This window comes from Syngnathus typhle, linkage group LG14 (genome assembly GCF_033458585.1).
Source record: "Syngnathus typhle isolate RoL2023-S1 ecotype Sweden linkage group LG14, RoL_Styp_1.0, whole genome shotgun sequence".
NCBI lineage: Eukaryota > Metazoa > Chordata > Actinopteri > Syngnathiformes > Syngnathidae > Syngnathus > Syngnathus typhle.
In genome coordinates this window covers 619,412-639,812 of record NC_083751.1, presented here as the reverse complement: position 1 = coordinate 639,812, position 20,401 = coordinate 619,412, and the positions used below count along the sequence as shown (strand labels likewise).

General features: G+C 45.2%; 1 protein-coding gene across 6 annotated transcripts; it reads right to left on the bottom strand.

Moving 5' to 3' along the window:
- Positions 1-9,763: 9,763 nt before the first annotated feature.
- On the bottom strand, positions 9,764-20,396 carry atg4c (autophagy related 4C, cysteine peptidase). Of its 6 annotated transcripts, none has more exons than XM_061296365.1 (11): positions 19,371-20,396; positions 14,854-14,965; positions 14,613-14,696; positions 14,141-14,353; positions 12,785-13,124; positions 12,524-12,594; positions 12,170-12,336; positions 11,986-12,064; positions 11,187-11,263; positions 10,830-10,949; positions 9,764-10,441 (listed from the first exon to the last, which is right to left on the bottom strand). In XM_061296365.1, exons 1-11 carry the CDS (start codon positions 19,416-19,418, stop codon positions 10,274-10,276), a joined length of 1,479 nt encoding a protein of 492 aa, XP_061152349.1. In that variant the 5' UTR covers positions 19,419-20,396; the 3' UTR covers positions 9,764-10,273. The 6 variants fall into 6 exon arrangements, with proteins under 6 accessions (XP_061152349.1, XP_061152351.1, XP_061152353.1 ...); XM_061296367.1 differs by having other exon boundaries at positions 14,854-14,960; positions 19,371-20,395; XM_061296369.1 differs by lacking the exon at positions 19,371-20,396 and adding an exon at positions 15,111-15,362.
- Between the last annotated feature and the right edge of the window lie 5 nt (positions 20,397-20,401).

Sequence of the window (20,401 nt, the reverse complement as noted above, 5' to 3'; positions counted from 1 at the left end):
AAAGAAATATGAACAGCTGCTAGCCCCTGTGCCCTGCCACTTACAGGGCAAACTAATTCGATGAGAGCCATTTTTGTGCCTAGCACAAACTGGTGGATTTCGTGCAGAAGATTCTACAAAAAACCATGGCACCAAAATCATGTTACACCACCTGCGCCACAACTTAGACCTGGTCAGAGCTGATCTAAGGTTTGCTCTACTCTCCATCACCAAGGTCTGGAGGGGTGTGGAAAAGAAAAGAGCTGCTGTATTCTCAAACACCAGGCATGTTTTTCTTTCCACGCGTGTGTTTGAAACGTTTAATTGTCAAGACAACTATGGACACGGGACATTCATCCGGACCAGTGTCGAGCGAATAGCAATATCGAATTTGCCAGACACATGTGCAGATGACAAGGTACTTTGCCTCAGTGAGTAATGAGATCTGAAGGCCCCCCCCAACCCCCCCGAGGTGTGGCTTATGGCTGCTGTGGTCTGCTGGCCAGCTGCTGGATCAGAGGATCTGCTCGACTACCATTGAGAGGGACAAAGAATTGATCACGCAACATCAGTAAATAGGAATGCTGAGTGGTGTTTGTCTGTGGAAAATGTCTTTCATTTTCCACTTGGTCCATCCGTCCATATGGTTGCGTGCGTCCCCTTTCTCAGCCATTCTCCCGTTCCTCATTGCTGCCACATTTCCAGTTTACACGCCTTGAAAAGGGCCATTCAGCGAGGCTATTGTCAAAGGGCAGCATCATTTGCGGACCCATTGGAGGGCCCATTATCCCCAAAGAATGTGGGAGACAACGTTGAAGACAGGCTGGTGACAAATGACGGAGCCCATAATAGGCTGCAGGACACGCTTACCATGCTAACAACACGGCGCAAAGGGTGAACGCAGCCCCTGCCGAAAACAAACAATGTGCTTCCAATCTATCATTGCTGATGCGCGTCATCATTACCCCTCCGCGGCCGGCGGCGGCGGCGGCGGCGGCGGCGGCGGCGGCCCGACATCAGCATGACAATGCAACACGCATTAGTAGCACGGATTACATTCATGGCACCAATCTCTTATGGAGCATTAAAGCTGGAGTGGAGAGAAACAGATTTATGTCATGTTCTCTCTGCAGAGAGCACTTTACTGAGAAGAGTGTGCACACGCCGCCGCCTCAGTGTGTGCGTGTGTTTGAATATGTGCGTGCTGCCTAGCAGGTGAAGTGTTGGGCTAATGTGGCACCCGGGGGTCCTCTTGTGTTGCCAAACGGATTGGTGATGAGAGATGTCATTAAGAGCAGCTTTGACACACACACTGTCCTCCAACCTCTTTTGCAAGCCCCGGAGCCAGTGGCCATTGTCGTTTATGGCGCTTCCTCCTTTCTCCCACAACAAAAGGAGCACAAACGTCCCGCCAGCTGACACGGCCTAGAATACACAGCTCCTCTGCTCTCCTCTGCTCTTCTCTGCTCTCCTCTGCTCTTCTCTGCTCTTCTCTGCTCTTCTCTGCTCTGCTCTCCTCTCCTCTCCTCTCCTCTCGTCTCCTCTCCTCTCCTCTCCTCTCCTCTCCTCTCCTCTCCTCTCCTCTCCTCTCCTCTCCTCTCCTCTCCTCTCCTCTCCTCTCCTCTCCCTCTCCCTCTCCCTCTCCCTCTCCCTCTCCCTCTCCCTCTCCCTCTCAAAGGAAAAGACTTGAAGAATTTCAAGGCAAAAAGTTGCAGCATATTTTCCCAGACTAACTATGATGAAAGGCAAGGAAGACGACGAGGGCTTCTCGTGTAGGTATCAATATAAATATTACTGGAAGGTCAATTAATATGTAAATGAACTCCTCCATTTAATTAGCTATTTAACTATTTTCCAAGACATGGACATATTAAATCATGCTTAAAGACCCCTCTAACTAGCCTCCTGACAATAGTGCCAGGGAGTCGTGGGCTCATAAACTACCGGCTTGACCTATAAAGAGCCCCGAGTCTGCTAATTCCATCTCAGCCTAATTTTATGACTTGCATAAAATAACCATAGTGCAGCTTTGTAGCTGTAAAGATGATATGGGTCATAAAATGGAGCCGGCCGGGCAAAGCATCGGAAGGCTCTTCTTCACCAGTGTCCTCATTTATTATTCTATTATTCTTTGCAGGCTTCCAAGCTCATGTGAAAGACAAATGACCTTATTATATGAAATCATTTGTGAGGATATTAACCGTTAATCACACATAAACAGCATTTAAAAGGTATTGATTCTTCAGCACTCTCAACAGCTTGTTAAATTAACATCCAATAACAGGATAAGAGATAATCAGGTGAATCATGCCCAGTTGGAGGGGACAAAGGAAAGGCGACGCGCATCGCTGACCCTGACATTGCCCGACATCTCGCTCGTGCACGTCTCGCTCGCGTACATCTCGCTCGTGTCCTCCGCGCCGGACGTGTTTGACCTTGAGCGCCAGTCGAGTCGAGCCGGTTGACTAGGATGAACTTAAATGTCGAATTAAAAGCCAAGTGTAGCCTGATCCATTTCCTTTTCATCAACCACCTTGCTTGTAACATGAAGTATTGCGCAACGTTTTTAACTGCCGACCGATGGCGTGATTTGTAAACAACATTTGCAATTCCAAGATGTGCATTTTTTGTCTTTTTCTGAGGGTCTGACTAGATCATGCAGCAGTCACCATCATCGAGGTGTTTCCGAGACTTTTGTCGCCACTTGATCGACGCTTGGCCTTGTGTTTGGCACGTTTGACGGCTGTATTCTGATCAGCGCGATGACTTTTTGATGCAGCCTGATGACCGTGTGTCATTTCTACGAGCGAGCAGATACCATTTAGGTCCGCAAAGTCCTCCGAGTTGCTGTTGGGGGAGCTGACAATGGCGCAATAATAAATTTGCTTCAGGTAACAGAGAATAGCGAGCGGCGTGCAGATCCATCTTTGTGTCCCTCTGGGGTCTGGGCATTCGGGAATGGAGAAAATGAAGCCATGTCCCTCCAAACACACGCTCTCTTTTTCTCCCGGGCCTAATATTCATTTCAACGGAGTGAGCCAAATAGAGTGTCGACCCATCTCGGTTCTCCAGCCATGTAGACGCACCTAGGTTTGTTGGAGAGATGGATGTGTGAGAGGATAGACTTGCATGGCATGGCATGGCATGGCATGGCATGGCATGGCATGGCATGGCATGGCATGGCATGGCATGGCATGGCATGGCATGGCATGGCATGGCATGGCATGGCATGGCATGGCATGGCATGGCATGGCAGTGCCTGCCTGACACATGACCGGGCCTCCTGATTCATTAGGACAGGGCTTTCATATTCAAACCATATCATGACAAGGAGTGCAGAAAGAGAATTTGCTCTGGGTGAATATGGCCCCTTTTTCCTTCATGGAGGCAGCTCATTATTCTTAGCTTCATTTTTGCTAAACATGCTGCTATTCGCCATTCACCTTAAGGAAGACTGAAAAACATCAAGGCCCACTTGTCTTGGAAATCTCACTAATCACCAAATGAATGTAATTTGATTGGAAACAAGAACTGCAGCAAACATTCATATCTGTCACACTCTCAAGCAGAAAGATAATCATCTTAACACTGTGGACAATCTTGGGCCCATAGTCACCCCCACGACCCTTGTGAAGATGAGCCGTATCAGAAATGGACGGTGGAGTGCGCAGCGTGCTATGGCTTGCACATTTCAGAATAGGTCGATGGCGGCGGAGTAATTCAATTACTGTGTGCTAGTGCAAGACCAATTGTATTGCCTGTCCTTAGCTGTGTGAGCGAGCGCACTCGCAGCTAAACGAACATGACAAGCAACGGTCATCTCCCCAGTTGTTACAAGATAGCTGCCACGGCGGCTTCCCGGACTATTTACCAGGCAGAGAACAATTTTCATTTGCCTCGTGGCTTTAATTTTGACAAATGTCGCAATGCTTATCAGTCAGTGAAAATGCCTTATGGAGCACAAAAACAAAACCATGAGTGTAAAATTGCCCAACAATGTCAAATGGATCCCGCCCGGCGTTGCGGTGAAGCTTTTTTACGTCGTGGAAACAATTCCGTCTCCATATTACACGATTATCTCCACCAACGCAGATACACTTGAGATAGTGATGTCATCAAGTCATGAATCTGTGTGTGGACAGTAGAAGAGTAGGAAAGTTATCCTCCACAATTTGCGGGTGATGGATGGTGCTGCTCTGGTCAACTCTATTGATCCTGATCCACTTTCCTTTTTGTAAGCGGACGGCATTTGACGTTGTGTTTGGGTGCCTTTTTGACAGCCCTGTGCTGAGGACCGTCAAGGACTATTTGACTGAGCGGACAAAGGTGGGAGTGGACGGCTAGACATAGAGCAGGAGAGAGAGAGAGAGAGAGAGAGAGAGAGAGAGAGGAGGAGGGACAGAGGGAAAGAAAAGCTGTTGGGCTCAGCAGCGGCTGGTGGCCATGTCCCGCCTCAGCCTTGGAATCAATTGTGTGTGTTTACAGAGCATTTCACAGCCCTTTACCTGTAACATCACTTGTGTCAGTCCCATGAAAAGCTGCAGATATAGAATGCTTGCATCAACATCATGGCAAAAGCAAAGCCATGCAGCAAATGTCAACATGTTCTCTTCACTAAGCCAATTAAAGCAAGCCTGCTCGGCTCATTAAAGTTAAAGACAATTCCTTCCAAACGGCAAGCTTCCAGCCTCCTTTGCACTGGCCGGACAGATGGTCCGCTCGCTCGCTCCATGCCAGCTGAAATGTTAGTCAACACTCATCTGGCTTTGACTCCTGCTGCTCTTCATCTTCATGTCAACCTTGAAACTTGATGACTGGCTTGGCTATTGACTCGTTCCCCTGATTCATCGAGGGATACTGTACCTCAATAGGTGATGAGACTGCATAGTGTATATAAATACAGAAATGTGGTCCTTTTCACTCAAAGAAAAGTCCTCCGAGGTTTACGGATCAAATCATATTTTTGCATATTAAAATCCTGACATACATACAATGTGACAGACAAAAAAGGTGGCAGGCATCTAATATATCCTTAGCATCCTTGAAAAAGACATCAAAACAAACTCGGTCATGAAGGAGGCTTGAGATAACGTTGACTTCATTAGAATGTTGTGCAGTTTGGGCCTTCGTAGCGGAGGACGTGCCTTTATTTAGCTTTTATTGGTTCCGTTTGAATATTCATCAGGTCTCCGTCTGAATCTTGCCTGATGGAAAAAGGGGGAAAAAAAATCAGCCCACTTGTCTCCTCATTTGCCAGCCAGCCAGCCAGCCAGCCAGCCAGCCAGCCAGCCAGCCAGCCAGCCAGCCAGCTCTCCCGATTGTTTTGTGCAAAAACAAAGCCTGTATTCATCTCAAGTAATCAGGTGAGAATTCCAGGATCTAATAGACTCACACACACGCACGCTCCCTTATCAGCCAGGTGCAATCTCAGGCCGCTGCAGCTTAAGCGGGAATGAAACCATTTCCAGCGCTGCTGCCAGCCAAGGCAGCACTTTAATTGATTGATGTTTAAAGTTTGCCAAATCAAAGCTCGCTCGCTCGCTCGGTCACGTTATTCCAGGCCCGGCTGATGGCGCATCTCGGACGAGATGCGGCAGGCAGCCCGCGCTGTCATCTTGACCCAGCCTGGATGCGCACTTCTCATGGAGAGCGGCAGCTGAAAGACACATGTAGTCCAAAGAAGGGAATCAATAGAACACTTAATGAACAATTACCACAACAGCTGTAGGCCTGTCAGATAGCCATCTGTAAACAGAGCTGCTCAGAAAGAGGGAGAGCCTTGTTATAGCTCGGAGCCTACGGCTTCCGGACATGTGCCCCCCCCTACCCCTTGTCTCCTCTCCTGTCCTGCCCCCCCCCCCCCCCCCCCCCTTTGGCCAATCTCCATCCATTTTCCACAGCGCTCCCTCCTCCTTCATCTACAAGGCCAAATTAACCAAGCAGACCTCCATCTACAAGCATCCTTCACCTCCCATTAGCAGCGTAAAGATATGGAAATGGCTGGGGGAATGGGCTGGATACATTTGACAATCCATGGCATTTAATTAAAATGCCCGCCCGGAGCCAGGCAGTTTGTTTTTTTGTGGGGGGCCCGCCCGGCCGGCCCAGTGTTTATTGCTCAAATGAATATGTAAGTGTATTCTTAAGCGTGCAATACATTAAAAGGCACGATGGGTCAGAAGGAACTTTCCCTTTCCAATGCACCGGCAGCAGAAATTCGTACCTCGTACATTTGTGATGCATAAAAAGACATTATCGTTGAGCGCGCTGACAAATGAACGTCAGCCACTGTCGCTTTTCCTGATTTGCCCGTCCGTCTGTGAAAGCGGCGACCTTCCGTGCCAGTCACAACGAAAAATAGTCAACAGGAAGCGGACACTGACACAAATGTCAGATGGTTTCAGCCTTGGTGTGTACAACGGCAAGCTGTGACTGACAGCTATTATGGCAATCTAAGCACGGGAATCGGACAGAACAATAGCAGGGGATGGGCAAAAGATGATAATTGACCTTGGACAGCCTCTGGGTCGCTCTTTATTAAAACTTCATTTGAAGAAGAACAACCCCGGGTGGCGGCGGCGGCTCCTGCTGCTGCTGCGGCCGCCGCCGCCGTCGCCGCCGAGAACTCTTTAGCCCTCCTGCCATAATGGATTACACAGGCATCCATTACATATTCAGCACACCAAAGTAGGGCCCAAGACCTGCTTAAAAATATATATTTTTAGTTCTGAAAATGAATGTGTTCATACAAGCCACTGAATCATTTTAAATGTTCTTTTTTTAGTGTATAGGTATGTGTTGAAAAGACCTATATTTCAGTGAGCCCAGTAGTGGGAGAGTAATGACCTTTTTAATTTATGCATGGCTTTAGTTGTTTTGACCATTTTTCACCCCTCTGGATATTACACTTTTATCATCTTAATCCCAGCCCATTGCATATAGTATATACTGTTCAAAACTAAATCTTCATACGCATATAATAGATTATATTAAGTATATATATTATAATATGAAATGGACCAAATATGGGCGTAGTCGATTTCCACCCGCCAGTGACAAGCTCACATGGTATTTTGAGTTTCAGTGTAAGCCTCCCTCTACTTCAAACGTAAGGAACATGTTTGACAGGTGATATGTATGTAAGCAGCGTATTATACAATCCCCCAAATCTATAGCACATACTTCTTTGCGCAAAGACAGAGTGACATGAACCCAAGCTCTCCCCACCCGCACACCAATAAAACTTGCTGGCTCGCTCAACACAGGCATGCACTGAGAAACAAGTGGACAGTTACACAACAGGCAATATCCCTCCCTTCAAGCTATGCGCTTGTTTCGGAAGCATCTGCTTAGTAAAAGCTGACACATCCAGGGCCGGCCGGCCATGCCTCACAGGGCGGGCAGGCAGGCAGGCAGGCAGGCAGGCAGGAGAATGAGCAATTTCAAGCCACCTCCATCCACAGCGCCTGCCTCCTCGTCGTCCGCAGGATTCCACAGCAAATGCTCATTGCTTTCCTTGTCACCACCTTGAATAGCAATTGAAATGGGTAGGCACATCTGTTATCTAAATGTTAACTCCAGTGGCCTTCTTGTTGTCCCAGCCCGCCTGCGGGGAAGCTTAGCCAATACGCCGAGAGGAGCTTTGGCCCTCTGCCATGGTACACGGTGCCTTCCTTTTCTTCAGGGAAAAGACAAGCGACGTATTTCGGCATGTGTTTAGCCACTGGCTTGACTTGAGGGGGGAAATTCCGTTGTCAAGCTACACAGCTCTAAGAAAGGGGAAAAAGTCGATTTGCAAATCAACCACAAAATGTCAAATACGACACAACCGTATTTCGTGGACAACTTCAACTTGACATTTTCACGCTGATCCGTATGATTGACAGCACGCTCCATCTATTTATGAAAGATTTTGAAGAATGTGACCTCGTGCGCGCCTTGGAACACATTTCCACCTTCTTGTGGTGCTGAATAATGGCAGCACCATGACATTTGTCTGGCTTCCACCCACAAGAGCTGCGCCTCAGCACTTTTCCCCCGTGAGCAGCAGGCCGCGAGGGGCTCGCTCGGAGACAGGCGGGGACAAGTGGCCGCTTGCGTGGACAGACTGGAGACTGTGAATGCAACGCCATGCACCCAAGCGGCTGGGTATTTACGCTCTAACGGCTCCCGGACCCGGGCGGCGGGCGGATATATTTAGCCGCCCGGAGATACGTATCACTCTGAGCTGAGATGTACCTGTTTGAAGACGCAGGGCATTCCACGAGGGCTGCTTGGCCGTGCACCTGGTGTGATGACGGAGACGGAGTGTGACACCTTTTGATTTAGAACCACTTACACACGACCGATCCGGACTTGTGTAAACGACACCCTCCATATAAATCCACAGGCTACTTCTGAATGGAAGCGAGCAGAGCAGACATGACTTTGGGCCCTGCAAAGGTGTGGCTTTCCACATTCTTGCCCAGGTGCCGACAACATAAGCTTTGGTTTGTTTAGTTCCAGGAAATACATGTGCTTTGTCAAAACCAAGATGCAATTCCAACGACGTGTATCAAAAGTATGCAATGTGTGTTCTAGCAAAAAATGAGGACTTTTGCTACATCGTTGGAATCATTCCTAATTGTTCTGCCAGAGAAAATCAATGAAGTGCAAGGAAATCATGTCATAAAATGAGCAATAACATCATAAAATCAGATGACTGGCAGCAAGTGCGCTTGAAAAGAAAGGATTGACTTTCTTTATCTACAAATGATTAGCCTTACTGGATTGGATGCAGACAAGTCCTTTCAAACAACCAAAGTGAGTCTTGGATGTGTCTGTTTGGCACCAAAGCCGGCTGGACTTGGGAAAAATGTCATTGGAAGGAGATTAGATTTTCAGGAATCTGCAATGTCGATGGCATGTCAGCCAGCTGCCTTGAATAGCATGATCTGTGTATGTGTGTGTGAGAGAGAGAGAGAGAGAGAGAGAGGGACGGGATGCTTTGTAAAGCCATATTCCATTTCCCCTGGGCGTGAGTCGTTAATCAAATCTTCCTACATGGCCTGTAAATACATGGCGAACACAGTGGCGGTGTGCCCCCCAGCACAAGCGCTCTTTCATGTTTGTGTCCAAAATGTCCGCTTCCCTCCTGACACCATGCTCTTTATGTCTTGTTATCCGCAAAAGGCGAAGAATGTCACCCGTCTTTTGCTCCTGCATATATTTGACGATCTGGCTAAAAACAACCGCAGATCAGACGATGCCTTTATGTGCTAAGGAGAACAGATGAGGGATTCTCCTGTTCCTCCAGGCTCACCCTTGGCCTGGCGTCGCCGCACAATTTCCCGCCTTGAAAAAGCCTCATAATACAAGAATTTGTATTGTACGGCAAAACAGTCAATGTGCGAGGGATGCCATAGTAACAGAACACAAGGATATTTTCTTTTCCTGCAAAACAGAACACAGTGTCAGTGGGTCACATATTTTCCGGTGCCTGGTTAATGGCCTGCAGAGATACGATTAGTTTTAATCGGCTGCATTTGACTTTCTGCACAAGAGCTTGAATGCGTTTGAGCAATCCGTTGCAATGAGAAGGAAGTAAACAATGTTTGCTCAAATAGTTGCTTTTCATTCTTGACTTCCCGCTAGGAAGCTGATTTATGGCACTTTGAAACATCCCAGTGAGAATTGTTCATTTTTGCAAAACTTTTGCTGCTGGTATTTTATGTTCAAATATGAAGTAGTTGTTCTGAATACCATTTGCGTTACTGTGACATACTTGAATATATCTATCTGAAGATGGTGTTTTATAAGCAAGGTTCCTTTATTGCCAAGATATTTATTTACAATTTCCAAATGAATACAAAATGAATTGAAAGGATTGCTCTTCAAATATGTTGCATTATCATTTAAATATGCATCCTACTTGAGATCTGAGAAGTTCATGGGGAAAACTCTATAGCCTTTAAAAAAAAAAAAAAAAATGTTCATTAAATACAAATCATGCCATACGAGTTGTATTAATATTGCAGGAACTTTATGTTCTTTATTTTACATGTAGGTGTTACTGAACTAGTCTTCATATCATAACACTGAAATGTCTGCTGGGAAAAATAAAATAATATAACAACTGCACAATTCAATTCTATTCCATTTCTTGCGTTTAGTATAAAAATAGATTGGATCATTCAGCAGATGTCCCACGCTATATTTGAGCAAGCTCACATTGCTCCAATCCAGCTGTTCACCAATCGGTCTGTTTCCAGCGACGGTCCTGTTTGAAAAAGTTCAACGTCACAAAACGCTTGCGTCAAAGTAGCACAAAGTCGCCAGCGGTGGCGATTGTCCTCCTCGGGTCACGGATGAAGGGCCATTCCCTCTTTTCTGGGGTCAGGCTGGCTGGCAGGTCATAATCTCTGCCATGGCCTTGCACAATGGTGAAGGCTGGGTATTTGTGGCTCGCTGATGGCTGCAGCACCTGAAATCACAACACGCTCCATGTTTTGCAGGCGTTCCCCTTACAAAATACTGCACACCACTCGATTGTTTTCTGTTTCTCCGTCCTTGGGAAGTTGCTTTTGTCATTTGGATTATTTGAGCTGGGTAACTTGTTCTTTCTTTTGATTCATCTTTTTTTTAGCTAAACATGCGTATAGCGTAATCATCACATCATTAAAGGTACAAAGGAATATTTTGAAGCTCCTGGCTTTATTGGTGGGACAGGCGAGCCAGTGATGGGAACTAAATAAGATAAATAGCTCAATGCTGACACCTAGTGGTCAATTGCTGGATGATAATGTGTGGGTAAAAAAAATGAATATTTAACTATGACAATGAAATACTCAAACGGTTGAGTGAATTTTCACCTGCGACAGCTCTCGGCTGATTTTCTCATAGTCTTGGACACTTCTGGAGTAAAATCCTATGGTGCAGCTTGGATCCATCTTGGTGAAAGGCATCTTCTTTGGTGAGGGACAATGATAGGACTAGACAAAAGAAGGAAGATCTTTCAAATATTTCCATATAAGTAAATGTGTGCTGAAATCCTATTTCTCTCCTGTCATGGTGTCACATTTGTAAATGTACACTTTTTTGTTTTTCCACATGGTTCAATTGGACAAGTGTAGTGTGTCCATTTGAAGATATGGAAGTGACTGATGGCTTGCTTTAACAAGAATGATTACATTCCCATGACTAGGCTTCTTCGGGAAGCGTGCCATTACCTGGAGAGGGAAATGGCTAGTGCTGACGTCCACAAAAGACTGACAGTAATGAGGGTCCATGTAAATCAAGCTGTCATCTGCAAGGACAAAACATAAGAGCAGTCATTTCAAAACATTGGCTCATTACAAAAATGAGCCTCCCACCAATTTCAACGGAGGGTGGCTCAAAGTCACCGCCGTGGGCTACGCTTGCGTCAAATACGCCTCCCACAAACTTACTTGCTTTTAATATCCACCACAGGCGGATTAAATTCTGCATAATCACACAAGCACATTCTTAACACCCGCAGAGTTCAACACCCCCCCCCCCCCCCCCCTCATTTCATTTGTGCATGTGTGGGGAGGCTCTCTCTCTGCTGGGCGTGACGGTTACTTTTACAAACACACAATTATATGCCCCCGTTTGCATTTGATGAATGCAGTGCTGAGCCGCGCCCTGGCAGAAAGAATGTATTGCTTGTCATTTGGATATCATTCGACGCCATACATCACATTGATAAAATGTAAATGCGTAAATATTGACTGCCAAGATGTACAACTGAAGGTTCCTCGTAGCTCCTGAAGGTGATGAAGGGTGGCTCGCTTTGGAGCCCGCGAGAAATTGAATGCGTGCCTCTTATGGAAATCAATTACTTTGCACAACTTGGGTGGTTTACTTGTGATAAATGGCGGAGCCTTTGATGGGTCACAGAGAATAAAGGAAGCCCTGCTTCACTCGCTTGCGCTCGCCGTTTCCCGTGCGCAAACAGGAATACATTAACATGCTATATACTATGCAAAACAACTCCCAACAACTAACCTTGAAATCCTACAAAGTAGCACGCCTGCTTGGGCTTCCCTCCAATGATGCCGATGCAGTACTCCAGACTCAGTATTCTCTAAGTAAGCAAACAAAAACACACACTTTGGTGTCGGTGCATCCTTCTTCATTGACAACTGGCTTTTTTATTGAGAGCTACAATATGTATGTGTGCGTATTTCACCTTTGCAAAGTTAAAGTAGTCGGGGTTGATCTTGTCTCCGCCAAGTCGCACAGGGACGAGAATGACAACAGCTCGAGCGTGGGGCGCTGATTGGTTCTTTTGGGCCAGGGCGTCTGATGTCCCGGCTTTGGCTGCCTTGTGGCTGTCAATCACGTCAGCGCTGTACACTGGAAGACAAACATCAGAATTGTTGATGTTTTGTTTTTTTTTCACCTGCAACTCTCTATCCTATTTTGCAACTGGAGTTTTTATCCAAGTAACAACAATTTGATGGTTGCACAGTGACTGGCCACGCCGTAGACCAATTGTGGCCATTGTATTTGACGTTGAGGCCATTTTCCCCCCACCCCATACCTGTACAATCCTGGGAGACGTAAGCGGTTATAGCGCTTAAGGCTGGCTCTTTGGCTTCATCCATAGCTTTCCTACAAGAGACACACGGAGAGCTGGAGAGAGTGAGCAATGCTCAAAGTTGACATGTGAAATGTAACAGTTAGCTGTGATCTTAGCAGTTGGTCTTCAGGATGGATATGTACATGTCTTGCTATTTATTCTCTGTGAAGCATCTTCAAGCCTTTGAAATAATAGGTCCCGTTATCTTCTCGATGTACTTACTTGAGAATGTGCGCGACAGCAGCAGGTCCATACCAGTCCCCCGCCTGTTTCCCCAACGTCAGACCTAAAAGCACCAGTCTGTGTAGACCCAGCTGAGCGGAGGGGATGTCCCCAAAGCAAGAAATCAGCGTCCTGTGGTACATTTCTTTTAAATGGGCATCCGCCTCCTCCGCTGGCCCCGGAGCCTGCTCTGTGGCTGATGATTGAGGATTGGAGGAGGGCCTGTTGAGGGTGCCCTGCAGAGAAGCCTCCACGGATTCCACCAGGCGCTTGGCCGCACTGGTGGTCCGCGTCTCGGCGTCTAAACACTGGAGCTGTAGTGCCTCGGACCATGTCCAGTCTAAAAGGAAATCATGAGCTAGATCATGTGGATGTTGCAGTATGGAAGGAAATGCCGTATTTATTTCACAAATGTTGGTCATATTCATTCGTATTTTGTTTATGTACGGAGTTTGGGATGGGTGTACTTTGGTTCTATGTGGTAACTAACTAAGGCATGAAATCCATCCATAAAACTCAAGGTCTTCCTTCCTTTGATTTGCCGTATGGGTGTTAATTATGGGAAATAATGAGCGGTCATAATTTGACCAGGTCTTTTTAGCGTGATTCCTGAGCTTTCACTTTTATACTTGACTATTAAAAATATAGTCTTTCAGAACTTGATTTGAACCTTGAGCACTCCAGGGAACCAAAAAGGTATGGAATTATACATTTGAACGACAGGCACACCGTTTCACTTTGATGGCACTTCTCCTTACAAACAGGTTGAGAGACAAAAAGGGAGAAATTGGAATTCTCCCCCTGTTATAAAATGGCCAATTTTAAGCATTAACAATATGACCTTGATCCAACGGGAATCCAAGTCAAATTGATCAATAAATATTCTTAAATGGCCGTGAGTCATTTTCCCGGGAGATATTTTATTGATGGCATATTTTACGAGAGACGGAATAGCCCATTTTAAATATTGTTTTCCAAATGACCGCATTAAAATGGCATGCCTCTCGTTATGAGGAGTTGAGGGCACTTCAGAGTCAATACAGAGTCAGACAAAGCAGCAAAGAATTGATTCAAGTGGCCAATGGAACGCTTTCTCTCATTCAAGGTGAGAAAACCCAAAGAAAAATACTCCTGTCTCAGATCAAGCAATCTAGCCATTTGAAATGCTGCTTATCCACTTTTTGCGGTCATGTGCCCAGATAATTGCAAATGTAGTGGGTCGGTACTCTTAATGATCAAACCTCTAGATGTTTTGAAGAACTTTGTAAACAGCGATTTACAGCTCATTCCACTTCCCAGAGATGACAACAATCAAAGGAGTCAGTCCAGGCAATGAGATGTGGTAAATGCACTCACCTCTGCCCAAGACATGCAGAAGAAGTGCTTGGGCTAACATCATCTGTCCAGCCCGCAACATGCAGCCCCAGCCACAGTCGGACGTTAAAACAGAGCCAGGCAAGGGGGGGAACTCTTCCCTATAAGTTAGCCAGATGCGAGATCCAAAATCCCTTCGGAAATCCTCGATATTTCCCATGGCACAATCCGAGTAGGCTTCGGGGTCACTATCATCTGGGGGGGGGAAACATGACATACCTGTATATTAAGACGATGTCATGTGCACTGGCCCAATGAAAGAATAGAAATGCAGCTATTTTGTACATATTTAAAATGACATTTTTGTCATGCATCTGATCAGGAAGTGCATAGTCATATGTTCCTCTGATGAAAAACGGAGGCCTTGTTTGTCGTTTAAGTCGCTCATGTGCTGAGGAAGTTTGATCTACAAATGGAAGAAAAGCATGTCCTCACGCTGTGCAAAATGCTATACCTTCAGCCTTAAAATGATAACACTTCCCCAGGAGCAGCACAGGGGAATTTCGGCTGAATAAGGTCTTTGACTTCAGAGCCCAACCTAAAAAAAAGAAGAAAGTCTTGAACATTTGCGCAACTACTACAGAATACTGTGTTTCTATTTGCAGTTATTTAAACACACACACACCTAATTGATCTACTGCATACGTAAATCTAAATGTAAGCTTGCTTACTTACTGTACTTGAGGTTCACTTACTGTACTTGACATGATGCCACACAGACAAGAACTTGGTCTTGATTCTTTCCACCTCGTCGCGCCCTTGATTCTCCATTTGGACCATAGAGGCTGCATGCAACCCATTCCTACACTTCAGAGAAAGAAACACTGCTAGAGCAAACGAAATGTTACATCCAACAAATCCAATGATACACATTGGATGACATATGTATGTCTTGCCACCATGGCTCGCGCATTTACAAAATGACCTTAATTCCGCGAAGGCGTCTTTTTACTTAAAGGCTGTCCGTGGAAATGGCAAATGTGACGAGCAGATCATGAAGGAACGTAATGAGTTTCATGTCTTCCATTGCTTGCAGTGGACGGACTGTCAAAGGACGATGTTTATGTTTTGAGGGCATGTCAGCTGATCTCGCGATGCTTCCGACAAACAAAAGGCGACAGCAGTCTGTGGAGGCTCGATTTGTTCTACGGCTTGTCCTCTATGGGCGGTGCTTAAACGCTGAAATGATGGTTTGATAATTATTGTTTTGATAAAAATGGTTTTATTCGGATCTAACTTCCAAACTCGTTTTATATACATTTGAACACTGACTGTATGGACATCGGAATGTATGATGAATGATACGTATATACGGGGAATTTTGTGATTTCAAATATAGCGTATTTTAAAATGTAATTTCATAAACTCTTTGAATACACATTTTATGAACAAGTTAATTATATGTATATAATTATATATATATTGTTGTATCGTGGCCGTAATGACGCGCACACTCTCCAAGTTTAAAGGACGTTTAATAAGAACGGCACACACAGTACAAGCACATGTTTCTCTCTTGTACAACTTCTTCAGTCTCACATCAATCCTCAGTAGTCAACTCTAAGGCGAGTGCGCCCTCTACTGGGTAAAAGTAGAAGTATCACATTGGCAGCAAATAAGCACTGAAATAATACTTATACCAAACAACATTACCAAATCAATACACCACATCTCCCCCACATTTAAGCAAAAACAACATGTGTTATACACTCAATAAACATAAACAGAACAATTACTTAATGTAACTCAGTATGACTTTTTTTTTTCAATAACATTTTACTTTAAGGAACAAAGTCTTTGAGGTGAACAGGGGTATGTCTCTCTCTACTAGAACGTCTCAACTCTGTCTGTGGTGGTACAACCTTTTCATCCTGGGTATTGGTAGCAGGTGGTAACTCGGACACCTTCTCTGAATTAGAACTCAGTTCTAACATCTGTGGTTTATTTATTTCCGGTAGTGGAATCTTTGCAACAGTCTCTGGAAAAAATACTAAGTTTTTCTCCTTCTCCACCGTTGTCTCGAGATTGGAAAATCTTGCTCTTACTTGATCTACATGCCTTTTCACAACTAGACCAGTACCAACACTAACGGTATAGGAAAGGGGTCCTGAAGTGTTTTGGATAACACCAGGAATCCATTTCGGTCCATAGGAATAGTTCCTGATGAGTACGTCCTCTCCTGACGTAAACCCTCTCTGCTTACTCCGTGTGTCATGATTTTCTTTCTGTTTAAGTTGCTTTTGTTGCACTTTGGTTTTCAAATCCGGAACAACCAAATCCAGGGCGGACCTTAGTCTGCGTGACATCATGAGTTCGGCAGGTGATAAGCCTGTTGTTGCGTGAGGTGTGATCCGGTAGCTAAACAAGAATCTTGATAACCTTGTTTGTATTGTCCCTTCTTTCATCTTCTTCATCCCCTCTTTAAAAGTTTGAACTGCTCTCTCTGCGAGTCCATTTGAGGATGGGTGAAAAGGAGCGGATCTCACATGACTGATTCCATTTTGCTTCATGAACGCTTCAAACTCAGCACTTGTGAAGCAAGTTCCATTGTCGGACACCAGCATTTTTGGTATTCCAAAATTACTAAAGCTCTGTCTGAGTTTCTCGATGGTGACTAAGGATGTGCATGTTTTTGTAGGGTAAACATCCAACCACTTTGAATGTGCATCCACAATTACGAGAAACATTTCTCCTAGAAAAGGTCCTGCATAGTCCACATGAATCCTTGACCATGGTGATTCAGGCCATTCCCACGGGTGTAGAGGAGCAGAAGCAGGTGCTTTTTGATGTGCCTGACATTCGTGACATGCTTGAACCGTTCTCTCGACATCTTGATCCATTCCAGGCCACCACATGTATGATCTTGCCAAACCTTTCATTTTAGTCATTCCTGTGTGAGTTTGATGTAACATTTTTAACATCCTACCTCTTCCTTTGGCAGGGATGACCACTCGAGCTCCCCAGAGAACGCAGCCATCTCTAACACCGAGCTCCAATTTTCTCTGGTGGAAAGCTTTCAGATTTGGATCGGTTTCTGTGGGCCACCCTTTCAGGATGTATTCATGAACTTGTGATAAAACAGTGTCTTTTGCCGTCCAGCTCTTTATCTGCTTTGCATCTATCAATGTCTCATCCAACATGTCCATCATAAGTACTTGCTCAGTACTCTCCTCTTTCCTTAACTTGACAGGAACTGCCATCCTGCTCACGGCATCTGCATTTGCATGATGTTTGCCTGGTTTGTAGACAATGTTGTATTGGTATGCACTCAACTTCACAGCCCACCGCTGCACTCTAGGTGATCCCATTTGAGGAATTGGCTTCTTCTCATTGAACAGATAAATCAATGGCTTGTGATCCGTGTAAATGGTAAAGTTCCGACCATATATATATTTATGAAACCTTTCAATCCCAAACATGACCGCAAGTCCTTCTTTATCCAACTGTGAGTATCTTGTCTCAGCAGGTTGTAAGGTACGGGACACAAATCCAATTGGTCTCTCACTTCCATTTTCCATGATATGTGATAATACTGCCCCCACTCCGTAAGGGGAAGCATCACACGCCAAAACCAACTCACGGTCAGCTGAGTAGTGTACAAGAACATCTGAAGTGTTAAGCAAGTCCTTTGCCTTTTGGAATGCCTCTTCTTGTTCTTTGTCCCATTTCCAACGAACACCATGTCTCAACAACTCATGTAAAGGTGCCAACAGGGTTGCCAGGTTTGGAAGAAACTTGTTGTAGTAGTTTAACAATCCCAAGAATGATTTCAGCTCTGAAACATTTGCTGGGGCAGGAGCATCTTTGATTGCTTTGACCTTTTGGGCAATGGGGTGTAATCCTTGTGCATCGACTTTGTAGCCCAAGTACTCCACTTCATCTTGAAGGAACGTACACTTGTTTCTCCTAAGGCGTAGTCCCGCTTCTTTCAATCTGTTTAGCACAGAGTCTAGGTTTTTTAGGTGATCAGATTGGTCCATGCCACTTACCAATATATCATCTAGATACACAGCTACTAGAGGAATCCCACATAAAAGACTCTCCATCGTTCTCTGAAATATGGCCGGGGCAGAGGCCACACCGAATGGAAGCCTGTTGTAGGTGAACAATCCCCTGTGCGTGTTCACGGTGAGGTATTTCTTGGAGTCCTCATCCATAGGTATCTGTTGATAAGCATGACTCATGTCTAACTTAGAGAACTGCTTACCCTTTGCAAGTGCATTGAACAAATCCTCCACTCTGGGTATCGGATACTGCTCAAGGGATGACACGGTGTTTACAGTTAGTTTATAATCTCCACATAATCTGACTGTGCCCACTGGTTTCAGGATAGGTACCACTGGTGCTGCCCATTCTGAGTACTTAACTGGTGTGATAATGTCTTCTTTTAACAGTCTGTCAATTTCCTCATCCACTTTTGCTCTCATGGCATAAGGAATAGACCTTGGACGGAAGAAGCGCGGAACAGCATTTCCCTTCACATGAATAGTGGCTTTGGTGCCCTTTAAAGTGCCCAGCTCCTCCTTGAAAACTTCATCATGTTTGCACAGTACTTCTCGTAAGGTCACTTTTGTTTCCACTGTTTTCTGGTCTGTGTGTATCTGATGTACTTGTCTTTCTTTGTGTCTGGCTTTTATTTCTTTCCAATTCAGCTGAATGTCCTCTAGCCAGCATCTGCCTAGTAATGAGGGACCATCTCCTTTCACAACCACTAGGGGCAGTTTAGCTCTTTGCTTTTTGTACTTGACTTGGACTTGAGCTGCTCCCACAACTTCAACTCGATCCCCAGTGTATGTCTCCAACTTGAGTCGTACTGGTTTAATACAAGGAGTCTTGTTGGTTCTCCATGTTGTCAGGAATGTCTTCTCACTCATTACTGTGAGACTGCAACCTGTGTCAATTTCAAACTGAACTCTCTTCCCATTTAGTTTCATGCTCTCTGTATACGGATCAACTTTTCTCAGGTATATGTCACTCATGCGTCCCAGCTTAAACTTTATATTTTGTAAAGGAAAGGAATCTTCTTCTGAACCATCTGTATCACTGTCCTCTGGTCGCTCTTGAACGTTATGTGACCGATAACTTGAACGAGACTGCTCCTTTTTAGCTGTAGGATTTACTACATATCTCTTTTGTTTGCTTTTATTTCTGCAGGCTCTGGCAATATGACCCACTTTTCCACATGCATGACATTTTTCTTGTTTAAACTTACATTCTGCAGCGTTGTGTTGTCCTTTGCAACGATAGCACTCTTGAACATTTCCGCACTTGAACGCACCTCGCTGCTGCGGGCCTTTGTTTACTTTGAAGCACTTCGCAGTGGCGCACGGATTCTGCAGGTCTTGCGCATTTTTAGTTGCTGTTTCTGCCGCAACGGCAATGGACAAAGCCTTCTCACACGTTAGATCTGCTTCTGCCAGGAGTCTTCTTTGAATCCGATCATCATTTATTCCACAAACGATCCTGTCTCTCAACTTTTGCTCCAAGGTGTTGCCATAATTACAGTCCTGGGCCAGCCTCCGCAGCTCCGCTACGTACTCCATCACCGACTCATTTGGTTTACGACTGCAAGAATCAAACTTGTACCTCTGGACGATTTCACTTGGCTTTGGGTCGAAGTGGTTTTTTAGTAGTGCCACCAGCTCGCCGTAAGTCTTCTCTTTTGGTTTAGTTGGACTAAGGAGATTCCGCATTAAACTGTAGGTAGATGCGCCGACAACACTGAGGAGAATAGCTCTCTGCTTATCCCCATCATCAATCTCGTTGGCCTCAAAAAACTGATCCATTATTTCACAGTATTCTTCCCAGCTTTGATTTTTCGCATCAAACGCCGCCAGAGTGCCAATGGTCGCCATCTTCTACAAACTTTCACGGTACTTGGTACTCCTCCCTTTTTAAGTCCTTGTCGTCCGAACAACTCGTCCTTCCTTCAAAACTTTGTTTATCCTCGTCGCCAAAAATATGTTGTATCGTGGCCGTAATGACGCGCACACTCTCCAAGTTTAAAGGACGTTTAATAAGAACGGCACACACAGTACAAGCACATGTTTCTCTCTTGTACAACTTCTTCAGTCTCACATCAATCCTCAGTAGTCAACTCTAAGGCGAGTGCGCCCTCTACTGGGTAAAAGTAGAAGTATCACATTGGCAGCAAATAAGCACTGAAATAATACTTATACCAAACAACATTACCAAATCAATACACCACATATATTTTCTAGAGTTCATTCAGATGGCAGTCTT